This window comes from Mustela lutreola, chromosome 3, assembly GCF_030435805.1.
Source record: "Mustela lutreola isolate mMusLut2 chromosome 3, mMusLut2.pri, whole genome shotgun sequence".
NCBI lineage: Eukaryota > Metazoa > Chordata > Mammalia > Carnivora > Mustelidae > Mustela > Mustela lutreola.
In genome coordinates this window covers 161810886-161823665 of record NC_081292.1, presented here as the reverse complement: position 1 = coordinate 161823665, position 12780 = coordinate 161810886, and the positions used below count along the sequence as shown (strand labels likewise).

The window sequence follows — 12780 nt, the reverse complement described above, 5'->3', positions numbered from 1 at the left end:
AGCAATTTTTTACTTTGTTGGCATGTAGAAGCTTCACTCCAGTCTCTGCTTTCAGCTTCCCCTGGTGTTCTCTGTATTTGTCCAGACTTCTACTTATTTATTTATGTAAAGATTTTATTTGACAGAGAGGGAACATAAGCAGGGGGGTGGGAGAGGAAGAAGCAGGCTTCCCGCTGAGCAGGGAGCTTGATGTGGGGCGTGATCCCAGGACCTTGAGATCATGACCCAAGCCGAAGGCAGACACTTAATGACTGAGCCCCCCAGGCGCCCCCCCGACTTCTTTTTATAGGTACTAGTTGTATTGGCTTTGGGCTCATCCTAATGACCTCATTTTAGCTAATAACTTACGCAGTGTCACATTCTGAGGCATGGGGTGGTGGGGTGGTGGTGGGATGGTGGTTAGTGCTTGTGGAGACCTGAAGAACCCATAAGAATTTCCCAAGAGGAGCATCGGGTAGTACCGTGAACACTAGTCATGACTAGTCATGGAGGGACCTGGGCTGAAGTTCTGACTCTGACTCCAATATAGCTCAGTTGCAAATTGATCTCTTTTATAACCTCTTGCAGATGTTATGAACACCTAGTCATGGAGGATTTTGCAGCGGTAGGTCGTCTAAGTGTGTGGTAGCGGATTATTTGTACAAAGGACTTCCCTGTTACCACTGTATTCACGGAGTGGAGGGCCAAGCAGAAGTCTTGCAAAGTGGATGAGCAGGAAAATTCCCTGGATATGTTTTAAGGTGTGTCAATTGTGACTGTTTTAAGATGTGATTAATGGGATTCACTTCAAGGTAATGGGAGGAGAGCACTGGTAGAGTAGACAGACCATTATCAGCCATGAATTGAAAACTTGTGAGGCTACAGGAGGTGGGTATAGTAGGGTTCTTTATTTTTGTTTATGAAAATTTTCAAGCTATTAACTAAAAGCCATAGAATTCGATAAAAATGGTGTCTGCTTATCTGTAACAGCAACTGCAAAGTGTACTTTGGCAGCTTTAAAAAGTGAATAGGAAATTTTAAAACGTGTCGTAACTGAGACAGCATTAACTTTGTTCCCAAGGTTGGAAACATAGCACACAATGGTATTGGTGCATTGAACCTGGATTTTTAGCCCAGTTTAAAGGAAGATTGAAGATGGGAGAGTGGCTGTCTTTCCCACCATTAAGATGCTTCAGCATGGCCTGCCTTTTTCGGGGGACTATTAAGTTTCATAAGGACACAGCGTGTTCTGGCTCATCACTCAAACCCCAGCATCTAGTGTGGTGCCTGGCACGCAAATGTGGTCTCTGAGGGAGAGAGAGAGACCTATCTTAAGAAGCTTGAGGACGGTTTGCTCTTTGCCTTTCTAATCTGCCAGCTGCAGATTAGAAAGATCCCCTGAGGTTAGGATTTGATCCTATAGCTATTTTTTTTTAAGATTTTATTTATTTATTTGACAGAGAAAGATCACAAGTAGGCAGAGAGGCACAAAGAGAGAGAGAGAGAGAGAAGCAGGCTCCCTGCTGAGCAGAGAACCCTATGCAGGGCTCGATCCCAGGACCTTGGGATCATGACCTGAGCCGAAGGCAGGGCTTAACCAACTGAGCCACCCAGGTCCCCCCATAGCTTTTTTTTTTTTTTTTTTTTAACATTTTAGTTTTGCAGTAGTGAATTTATAACCTATTTCTAAATTTAAATTAGCACTTAAGGATGTATATTTGGGGAGACCAGTTGCCGCCTTCTTTTCATTGTACTTAGCTCCCCTCAGGCCATATTTTCCCTGAGTGGAGGAGCAAGAGTGACAGCTCATTTTTTTTTTTTTTTTGAAGATTTTATTTATTTATTTTACAGAGAGAGATCACAAGTAGATGGAGAGGCAGGTAGAGAGAGAGAGAGAGGGAAGCAGGCTCTCTGCTGAGCAGAGAGCCCGATGCGGGACTCGATCCCAGGACCCTGAGATCATGACCTGAGCCAAAGGCAGCGGCTTAACCCACTGAGCCACCCAGGCGCCCTGTGACAGCTCATTTTTAAAGCTTCCTCATTTTCCATGGCCTCTCCCAACACTCTGCATTACAAACAAGGAAGCAAATTGCATTATTAAGCAGATAAATAATAAATTCATATTGAAAATACATACAGGGGCGCCTGGGTGGCTCAGTGGGTTAAGCCGCTGCCTTTGGCTCAGGTCATGATCTCAGGGTCCTGGGATCGAGTCCCGCGTCGGGCTCTCTGCTCAGCGGGGAGCCTGCTTCCTCCTCTCTCTCTCTGCCTGCTTCTGCTTACTTGTGATCTCTCTCTGTCAAATAAATAAATAAAATCTTTAAAAAAAAAATACATACAGAATTTTTCCCTTTTATTTTGTTCCTTTTAATTCCAGTACAGTGAACATAGAATGTTAGTTTCAGGTGTATCATACAGTGATTGAACAGTTCTGTACATTACACTATGCTTACTATGATAAATATACCCTTAGTCCCCTTCACTCTACCAATTCCTCCCCAACTCCCCCAAACAACTTCCATTCTGATAACCATCAGTTCTCAAGAGTCTGGTTTTTTGTCTTCTTTCTTTGTTACATTGTTTTGTTTCTTAAATTCTACATATGAGTAAAATCAGATAGTATTTGTCTTTCTCTGACTTACTTCACTTAGCACTATATCCTGTAGATCCATCCGTGTTGCTAATGGCAAGACTTCATTCTTTTTTATGGCTAAGCAACATTCCATTATATGTATACCACATCTTTATCCATTTATCTGTTGGAAGGATGATTGGGCTGCTTCCACAGTTCAGCTATTGTAAATAATGCCACATTAACATAGGAGTGCACATATATTTTCAAATTAGTGTTTTCATATTTGGGTAAATAGTGTGATTACTGGATCATAGGGTAGTTCCATTTCTAATTTTTTGAGGAACCTCCATACTGTTCTGTAGTGGCTCCACCACCAGTTTGAGGAGGCTTCTTTTCCTCCTTGCCAATGCTTGTTGTTTCTTGTGTTATTTATTTTAGTCATTCTGACAGGTGTGAGGTGTGAGGTGGTATTTCACTGTTGTTTTGATTTGCATTTCCCTGAATGTTGAGCATTTTCTCATGTGTCTGTTGGCCACCTGTATGTCTTAGAGAAATATCTGTTCATGTCTTCTGCCCATTTTTAATTCATATTTTTGGGGGTATTGAATTATATAAGTTCTTTGTATATTTTGGATATGAACCCTTTATAAGATTTGTCATTTGCAAATATCTTCTATTGAGTAGATTCTTTTAGTTTTGTTGATTGTTTCCTTTGCTGCGCAGAAGCTTTTTTGATGTAGTCCCAATAGTTTATTTTTGCTTTTATTTCCCTTGCCCTAGGAGACATATCTAGAAAAATGGTGCTACAAAAATAAAATTGCTACAGACAGTGTCGGAGATACTGTGTGTGCACTCTTCTTCGAGGATTATTATGGTTTCAGGTCTCACATTTAGGTCCTTAATCCATGGGTTTATTTTTGTGTATGGTGTAAGAAAGTGGTCCACTTTTATTCCTCTGCATGTAACTGTCTAGTTTTCCAAACACTATCTGTTGAAGAGACTTTTTCTTTTTGCATAGTCTTGCCTCTCTTGTCAAAGATTAATTTGACTCTATAATCATGGGTTTGCTTCTGGGTTTTCTGTCCTCCATTGATCTATGTGTCTGGTTTTGTGCCAGTACCATACTGTTTTGATTACTACAGATGAATATTATTCCTTGTTTTGGGGGATTGTAATAGCCTCAGTTTTGTCTTTCTCAAGATTGCTTTGGCTTTTTGGGGTCTTTAGTGGTTCTATTAAATTTTTAAGATTATTCCGCTCTTTGAAAAATGCTGTTGGGATTTTAATAAGGATTGCATTAAATCTGTAGATTGCTTTGGATGGTAAGAACATTTTAACAATATTTGTTATTCCAGTCCATGTGCATGGAATATCTTCGGATTTGTTTGTGTCATCTTTGGTTTCTTTCATCAGTGTTTTATACTTTTTAGATAGCAGATCTTTTACCTCCTTGATGAAGTTTATTCCTAGGTGTTTTATTATTTTTGGTGCAATTTTAAATGGGATTGTTTCTTTAATTTCTCTCTCATTGCTTATTAGTGTGTAGAAATGCAATGGATTTCTGTGTATTTATTTTGTATCCTGTGACCTTACTGAATTCATTTATCAGTTATAGTAATTTTTTGATGGCATATTTAGGTTTTTTTTTTTTTTAAGATTTTATTTATTTATTTGACAGCCAGAGATCACAAGTAGGCAGAGAGGCAGGCAGAGAGAGAGAGGAGGAAGCAGGCTCCCTGCTGAATAGAGAGCCCGATGTGGGGCTCGATCCCAGGACCCTGGGATCATGACCTGAGCTGAAGGCAGAGGCTTTAACCCACTGAGCCACCTAGGTGCAGCTCTTTAGGGTTTTCTAAATATAGAATCATGTTATCTGAAAATAGTGAAAGTTTTCATTCTACCTTACCAGTTTGGATGCCTTTTATTTCTTCTCTGATTGCTGTAGCTTGGACTTCTGATACTGTTCAACAAAGTGAAGGTGGTGAGATTAAACATCTTTGTCTTGTTCCCGACCATCGAGGAAAGCTCTGTTTCCTCGCCATTGAGTATGATGTTTGCTGTGGGTTTTTCTTTTCTTTTCTTTTTAAGATTTATTTATTTATTTGACAGAGAGAGATCACAGGCAGGCAGAGGTGGGGGGGGAAGCAGGCTCCCTGCTGAGCAGAGAGCCGGATGTGAGGCTTGATCCCAGGACCCTGGGGGCTTGATCCCAGGACCCTGAGATTATGACGTGAGCCAAAGGCAGAGGCTTAACCCACTGAGCCACCCAGGCGCCCCCACTGTGGGTTTTTCAAATACAGCCTTTAGTATGTTGAGATAGGTTTCTTCTAAACTTAGTTTGTTGAGGGTTTTTATCATGAATAGATGTTTTGCTTTGTCAGATGCTTTTTCTGCGTCTGTTGAGATGGTCATGTAGTTTTTATCCTTTCTCTTGTTGATGTAATATGTCATGTTGACTGATTTGTGAATATTTTGAACCACCCTTTTATCCCATGAATAAATCCCACTTTTGCTGATTTTAAAACTCTTTATCAGTACTTTTGCCATCTTAATTATAGTGCTTCTTAGTATGGAGTTCCTTGGGTTTTGTTGAGGACATTCTGGTGGCTCCTGGATCTTAAATTTGTTCCCTTTCTTAGATCTGGGAAGTTTTCAGCCATTATTTCTTGAATAAATTTCCTGCCCCCTTTCCTCTCCTTCTTTGAGATACCTGTAATATGAATGTTACTATGCGTAAAAACCCAATTTCTTGGGGTGCCTCAGTGGCTCAGTAGGATAAGCCTCTGCCTTCAGCTCGGGTCATGATCCCAGGATCCTGGGATCGAGCCCCACATCGGGCTCCCTGCTCAGCAAGGAGCCTGCTTCCCCATCTCTCCCTGCCTGCCCCTCTGCCTACTTGTGATCTCTCTCTGTCAAATAAATAAATAAAACCTTTAAAAAAAAAAAAAAAAACAAACCTGATTTCTTTAGTCTGCTTTTCTTTTTGTTTTTTTTTTTTAAGTTTTTCTTCTCTTATATTCAGCTTGATTGCTTTCCATTACTCTTTCCTCCAGGGCACTGACTTGTTCTGCTTCCTCTCATCTATTTATTCCATTATGTTTTCAATTTCATTCACTGAGTTTATCTCTGGTTTTCATGTTTCTATTTCTTTGCTAAGCACCTTACCAAGATCAGGTCTTTGCTTACATCTACTGAGTATCTTCATGACTATTACTCAGCTCTGTTGTTTTTAAATCTTGCTGTGATTTGTCCTGGTCTTTCATTTGGGACATGATCCTCTGACTCTTCATTTTATCTAACTCTATTTCAGTGTGTTAGGAAAGCCAGCTACTCTCCTGCTCTTGCGAGTAGTGGCCATATGAAGAAGAGGTGCTGAGGTGTCCTCCTGCACAATATGCTCTGTTCACCAGTACCTGACTCTTCAGGGCTATCTCCTACGTGTGTTGTGTGCACCATAGTTTGTGGTTGAGTCATGTCTGCCTTCAATCCAGTCATCTGCAATGGCTCTCTTTGCTACTTGTGGACAGGGTTTTGTCCTCATGGTGTTAGTGGGCCAGTCTGGGGGCCACCTTGGGCTTGAGTCAGACCAGGAGTTCACTAAAGATGCAGCAGTTATGGAACTGGCTGTTTCTTTTCCTGTGTTTTCCTCTTGAGAAGCTTTCATTGGCAGGTGGGGCCTATAGTCAGGCCTGATGTCTGCCCTGAGTCCACTGCTGGAGCTGTGGCTGGCGTATGTGGTTGTCTTCCCCTCTCCTGAGGGCGAGAGTCACTGTGGAGCAGTGCTGGAGCCTGTCAGGGCTGCTTGCACACTGCCTGGCTTATGACACCACTTTGGATGGGCTCTGGCCAAGGGCACATTGGAGGGGGCAGGTCTGTAGGAAATAGTAGGGACGGGGTATGCGGTGCCATCCATTTCCCAGCTGTGCATGCTGATCCCACAGTTGTTTCTAAAATGTTAGCAGCTAGCCATAAGGGAAGCTTGCTGAACACAGTTTAGTTCTGAGAAAGCCTATATTTGTGGATTTGTAATAGTACTTTTAAATTTTTTTTAGTGAGCTCTAAAGTAATGGATTTGCTTTACTGAAATTTGCCAGTAATAAAACTATTAAAAATAAGTTAACAGTCATTAGATCAGTGGTGTTTATTGCAGAATGACAGACTTTATTACTAGCTTATCCACTATTTATATTGACTATCACCTTTATAACTTCAGAACTGGACTAGAATTAAAAGCATCAGCATTCAGTAAACAAGGAAAAGGTGAGTATTTCTGCCATTTTTCTTTAATGTGTTTAACATGTTCAGAATCCTTGTTAAAAAATGTCAAACATTTTCGTAACAGAGAAAGACTCTGGGCTGGTACAGCAATAACAATGCATAAACTTTTAAAATGTCTATTCTATAATTAAACTTCCTTTAAAACACTACGGAAATTTAATAATGATAATTTTAAAAATAATGAACCGATGGGTTTAATGTTGTCTCTTAAGTTTTATGTCCACGTCCAGAAAATAATGCAGTAAATCGGATTAACATTTGTTTTAGTGGAGAATTACTGAGGTTCATGTAGAAACAGATTAAGGGATGGTCCGACTATTAATCATACTGACACAGAAAAACCATTAGGCAGCTTGAGGACTTAGGTAATAGTGGAGAGTCTGAACTGAGATACTGACTGCAGGACGTGCAGGTCCTCACAGGTGCGATAGTCTGACATGCTTATTAAATAGCCTCCACGTAGTTGGCGGGCAGCATGCCGGTCCTGCCCGTCCTCTGCACAGTGCCGTACATCCAACCTTCGTCAATCGCTTGGACATTTACAATAGCATCTCCATCTCTGAAGGACACCTCATCTGCATCAGCAGCCATATAGTCGTACATGGCACGGAAGATTTTCTATTTATAAGATGAAAAAAGGTAAAAAAATTTTGTATTAGATTTTCATCAACCAACCTGAATGCCTAATTTTAAGATCTCTTTTGACTTACTCCACAAATTTAAGTTGCACAAAAGAGAATGTGCAGCTACCACCAGGAAAGTAAATATTTGGAAATCATTCATCTGGTAAGGGATTACCATCCAGAAAACCCAAAGGACTCCCAACCACTCAATACTGGGGAAAGGTGGGAGGGGAGCAGGGAGGCAAAGGACCTGCATTCTCCAACGGAGACGTACAAATAGCCCAGAAGCTCCTGAGAAAAATATTTGGCATTACTAGTCTCAGGGAAAACCACAATGAAATACCACATGACACATTAGAATGGTGATAAAAAGAAACAATAGCAGGTATTGAGGAGGATGTGGAGAAATTTTTATAAACTGCAGATGGGAATGTAAAATGGTGCAGCCGCGTTGAAAAGAATTTTGGGGGGGCGCCTGGCTAGTCAGGGGGTTAAAGCCTCTGCCTTCGGCTCAGGTCATCATCCCAGGGTCCTGGAATTGAGCCCCACATCAGGCTCCCTGCTTGATTTGTAATTCTTTTAGGGTCCATTTCTGGACCTCATCTATTTTCATATCTATTCCCCTGCTAAATCCATATTTAATGATAAATAGCTTTATAGTACATTAAAAATGTGGTAAGAACATAGCTCTCAAGTGTGTTTACAACTGCAAAATAAAATTTTTAAAATTCTAACAATTTGTAGACAAAAATGACAAAATTTGAAAGTGCCCAAGTTTCCTTCGAAAATGCAGGTACTCGTTAGTAATTTGGTATGTAACTTGCATATTTTTTCCTAGCATCCCAAAATATACACACATATAGTCATATTCGAGGATAGGGTTCCCCGTCCCGCCTACATATATAAAACGATTACTCTGATTAATACTCTGGCCTATTCTTTCCATTTAATATAGCTTCAGGGCTTTTCCGTATAAATACAGATTGATAGACTTTTTACTGCTACAGAGAATTCTGTATTTTAGTAAGATCACAAATTAGCCATTTCTATATTTCTAGACATTTAATTGTTAGCCATTTTTTCTTACACTAATCCCCTAATGTTTGCCTTTAGGCAAGTATTTTAGAAAAAACTTTTAAAGGTGAAAAAAGTAAGTCAAGTGGTACGTGCATTTTAATTTTCAAAAAAATTTGCTACCATAATAATCTAGTACTTATTGTTTTAGTTTTCATATTCCTGGTTTGCAGTTATGGTAGACATCTTTTTTGTTGGCTATTTCTGTTTCTTTTGCTGTAAGTTGTAGAATCATTTGCTTCCAGGTCTTTTTTATTTTGACCAGAAGGAGAATAACTTGCCAATGAATTTTTTTGAGTGTTAGGCTCTTTTAGCTATAAATCTTTTTGTTATGTATGCTGTGACTATTTTCCCCCAGTTTGACATGTTTTTGTTATAAAAAATGTAAAATTTTATGGTCAAATATGCAGTCATTTCTTTTCACATTCCTAGGTTCTAGAACCTGTTGAGGAAGGCCTTTCCTGTCCCCAACACTATAAAATTAGTATCTACTTTTCTCAAGTATTTTACAATTTTGATTTTTTTCCCCCTGTTGATTTGTAATCCCTTTAGGGTCCATTTCTGGACCTCATCTATTTTCATATCTATTCCCCTGCTAAATCCATATTTAATAATAGCTTTATAGTATGTTTTGCTCTTATCCAGTTAATAATTTTTTTAAATATTTATTTATTTGAGAAAGAGAGAGAATGAGCAGGGAGAGCAGCAGAGGGAGAAGGAGAAGCAGGCTCCTAGCTGAGCAGGGAGCCTGACATGGGGCTCGATCCTAGGACACTGGGATCATGACCTGAGCCAAAGGCAGATGCTTAACCGATTGAGCCACCCAGGCTCCCCCAGTTAATAATTTTCTATCGTCCTTTTCAAATTAGATCATTCTTTAAAATAAATGTAAGGATTAATATATATAATGCTTCTAGGATTTTGACTGGCGTTGCCTTGCATTTATGATTTCAGGAGAGATGTCTCAATACTTGACATCTTTGTCTTTTAGTAAAGAGCATTTTCTTCATGCAAATATTTTTTTCATATAAACACATACACCTCAACCCTGAAGAATTATGTTTTTGTGGCATTGTGGATGAATCCAGGGTTTTAAACTAAGAGTTTTTAAAGTAGTCTGGTGAATTGTAAGCATGATTGATTTATCTCTTCAATATAGTAACAAGGGAGATCTAACATAATGACATATTTATATGTGTGACACATGCACACATGTACATATTCTTGAAGAATGATTACAAGCAGCAGATACTTTCATGTAATAGGACCAGTGAGCCCCAAAATGATCATTTTAGTCAGTCTGAGTTTGGTAATGAAGGGTTTCTGGTATTTTTGGTAACAGGAGATGTATTAAAAGAGCATTTCATAAAATAGGTTTGGCTGAAAAAGAAAAAACCACCCCCCACCCAGAATACTGTTAATCATTACTGCACATTTGGAGAGGTAAGAATGCCTGGAGGAAGCTCTTGGCTGGTCACCTACCCCAGCGGTAGACGGGTGTGACGGGATGGAGGATACTGTTGTCTGCTGAGTGGCAACTGAAGAGGATCGCTGTTGTGGGAGCTCCGTGGTTTTTGCATGTTTGTAAGCTAAAAGGTGGGGGGAAGGTAGTTTGTAAGAAGAAAAGGTGATTAGACATCACTTAACTTGTGTCAAACAGCTGAGCAGTACCCTCTTGTCCCCTAACTTAAGAGTGATTTCCAAGAAAGGAGGCTCTAATAAAGTTAATGAAAATAAAACATCTGGTTTCGTGTACCTCTCCACAATTCTAGTCTTTTCTCATCAGAAGAAATGATCTGGTTTTGTTTGGTTTTAGTTTTTTAACTCAAAGCATCTGCGCTAGTAACTGGGCAAGCGGGCAGGCTGCCTGCTTGTACCTGAGGAGGTTGCCGAGAAGAAGACCCCGCCGCCGTCACTGTAGGTGGAGAGGCGCTGGTCGGCGGCTTCCGAGTGCTCAGACTTGTCCTCGCCTCCGCTGATGCTCAGTGCACTGGCCGACCGAGAATGCTCCCGGCTCCGGCGCTGCGCTTGCGCTGGCGGGAAGGGGGGCCAACAGGCATGAATTGGCGCTAGGTATGATTTTCAGTAGATTCCCATGAATTAAACCCTCAAAACCCTATGTATGGCTGCCATCCTCATTTCCATGTGACAGTGTAAGTACCTTACCAGAGGTCACATAACTGCTGAATTGTACAGCCAGGTTCAAATCCCAGAGGCTGTGTTGGACCACAACTCCTTCCCTCCACCCTGCCCATTTTCCTGGCTCACAAAAACTCACATTCAAACTCCACCTTCAACTTCATAATGGCCTACTTCATGTCCCCAAATGAATTCAGATGCCTTTTACCTGAGTTCCCACAATTTGTGTGCTGGCCTTTGAAACTGCATGTCAGGGTGTAACCACTGACTGACTTCTCTCCATCAGCAGACTACAGTATAAATCCTTTAAGGACAGGCATTACTTACTACTCTACATTTTTAACATGAAAAGAAGACCTAAAGGCATGGCTTATTTTGTTGAATTAACAATCTTCCTTGATGACAGGAATCTTCAGAAGGTTGCCAAAGGTCAAATTCATTCTCTTCCCTTTGTTTTTTTCCCCCATTTCTCAAATAGAAAGATGTACTACTTTTTCTTCTTTAGAAACAAAATGGTAATAATGGGGCCTGAAGAAGATTTACACAGAGGCAGTAAGACAATCCTTTCCCTGACTTAAATTTGTCTGGAAAATGATACCGTCCCACTAGTCAGCAGTGTTTTTATGCTGAAGGACAAATCAGAACACTGACAACTCTAGTTTCCTAGAGGTCATTGACACTAGCCCATTAAATGGTGACCTTCATGTTGTATGCTATAACATACCATTAATTATGTGTAAGCTTCGTGATTGAATGTTGTCTTCTGCTGGATCATAGTCAAACACTGAGCCAGGATTAGTACGCCAGACACGAAAACCTGCAAGCAGGTGAGATCAAGGATCAAAACAGGTATTCTTTTTTTTTTTTTTTTCCAAGATTTTATTTATTTATTTGACAGAGAAAGAGATCACAAGTAGGCAGAGATAGGGGGAAGCTGGCTCCCTGCCGAGCAGAGAGCCCGACGCGGGGCCCAATCCCAGGACCCTGAGACCACGATCCGAGCCGAAGGCAGAGGCCTAACCACTGAGCCACCCAGGCGCCCCCAAAACAGGTATTCTTAGAGGACTCCTAATAGCTTGGAAAGCAAGGCATGAACTTAACCACAGGAGGACGAACACCAACTTAGCTTATTTCTGGTCATGACTTCTCAGAGAATAAAGCCTAAGGTAGGAAAGATACCAGCTTTGCAAGCTGTGAAATAATAGTTTGGTTTTACAGCTGGTGAAAACACAGGCTGAAGTGCTTTATCCTTTAGCTTCCTATGACTAATGCCACTCTTGTTCTTCTAGCCCTTAAAGATGATTCCCTCTGCACCTCCCACCCCAAGCGCTCATATACCTGTAATAGTCTCCTGATCCTGGTCATTCCGTTTTTGTTCCATTTCTACCACCTTTCTCTGAATACCTCGGTAGTTAATGTCACTGAAATCCTGTGTGTTCTTCTTTACTCGTTCAGTGATAGGGTCTGTCACCACTGGTGTGAAGCAACCCTTGTGTTTCTCAAAGTCTTCATGATATTTCACCTGAAATCATGAATTGATTTTGTGAAAATACGATGGTGTGATCACTTCCTTTTCCAGACGATCCAGCAGACTGGCCAATCACTCCTTAGAAATCGCTGACTCACCGTTGAGATGTGGCGTTGGGTTTCCCGTACCCGTCTCATTTCTGGAGTGTCCAAGACGTAGGCAGCTTTGCCTTGTATTTGTTTCCGGAAGCTATCAGAATAGAGAACCTGACAGAGGAGAGACCGTGAATTAAGTACAGGTCATGGTAGTGTTCTAATTCTGAAGCCTTAAAAACTTTTCCAACACATGGGGATAAAAGTAGCTGGGGAGGGAAGCTTGACTCATCTGAAAGGACCCAGTGATGCCCTTGACTAACAGTAGAACAGGTAAGCATGAGGATGAATGGGCAGGACTCTCCTTAGGAGAGAAAGGACGTTTTGACTTTGAAAGTATAACTTTCATTTTCAAAGGACACAAGGCATAGAATTTCAAAGAGGATAGGAAGAAAGTATTCTTTGGAATTTGCTAGGAATTGCAGCACCAGCAGATTGTATGGTATTTGATACTAGATGGGATTCTGACATTCAAAACTACTATTGTTTTAA

The 12780-nt window shown here is 40.7% G+C and overlaps 1 protein-coding gene across 20 annotated transcripts in view; it reads right to left on the bottom strand.

Annotated features, from left to right (window-relative positions):
- Positions 1-6694: 6694 nt before the first annotated feature.
- The window catches only part of NEB (nebulin), a 215212-nt gene continuing 209126 nt past the window's right edge, over positions 6695-12780 (bottom strand). For all 20 annotated transcript variants that reach the window (XM_059167362.1, XM_059167344.1, XM_059167346.1 and 17 more), the window contains 6 exons: positions 12295-12402; positions 12007-12190; positions 11393-11485; positions 10407-10562; positions 10012-10118; positions 6695-7450 (listed from right to left, as the gene is read on the bottom strand). In XM_059167362.1, the coding sequence (XP_059023345.1) occupies positions 7277-7450; positions 10012-10118; positions 10407-10562; positions 11393-11485; positions 12007-12190; positions 12295-12402 (822 nt within the window). In that variant the 3' untranslated portion in view covers positions 6695-7276. The remainder of the gene's footprint in view (positions 7451-10011; positions 10119-10406; positions 10563-11392; positions 11486-12006; positions 12191-12294; positions 12403-12780) is intronic.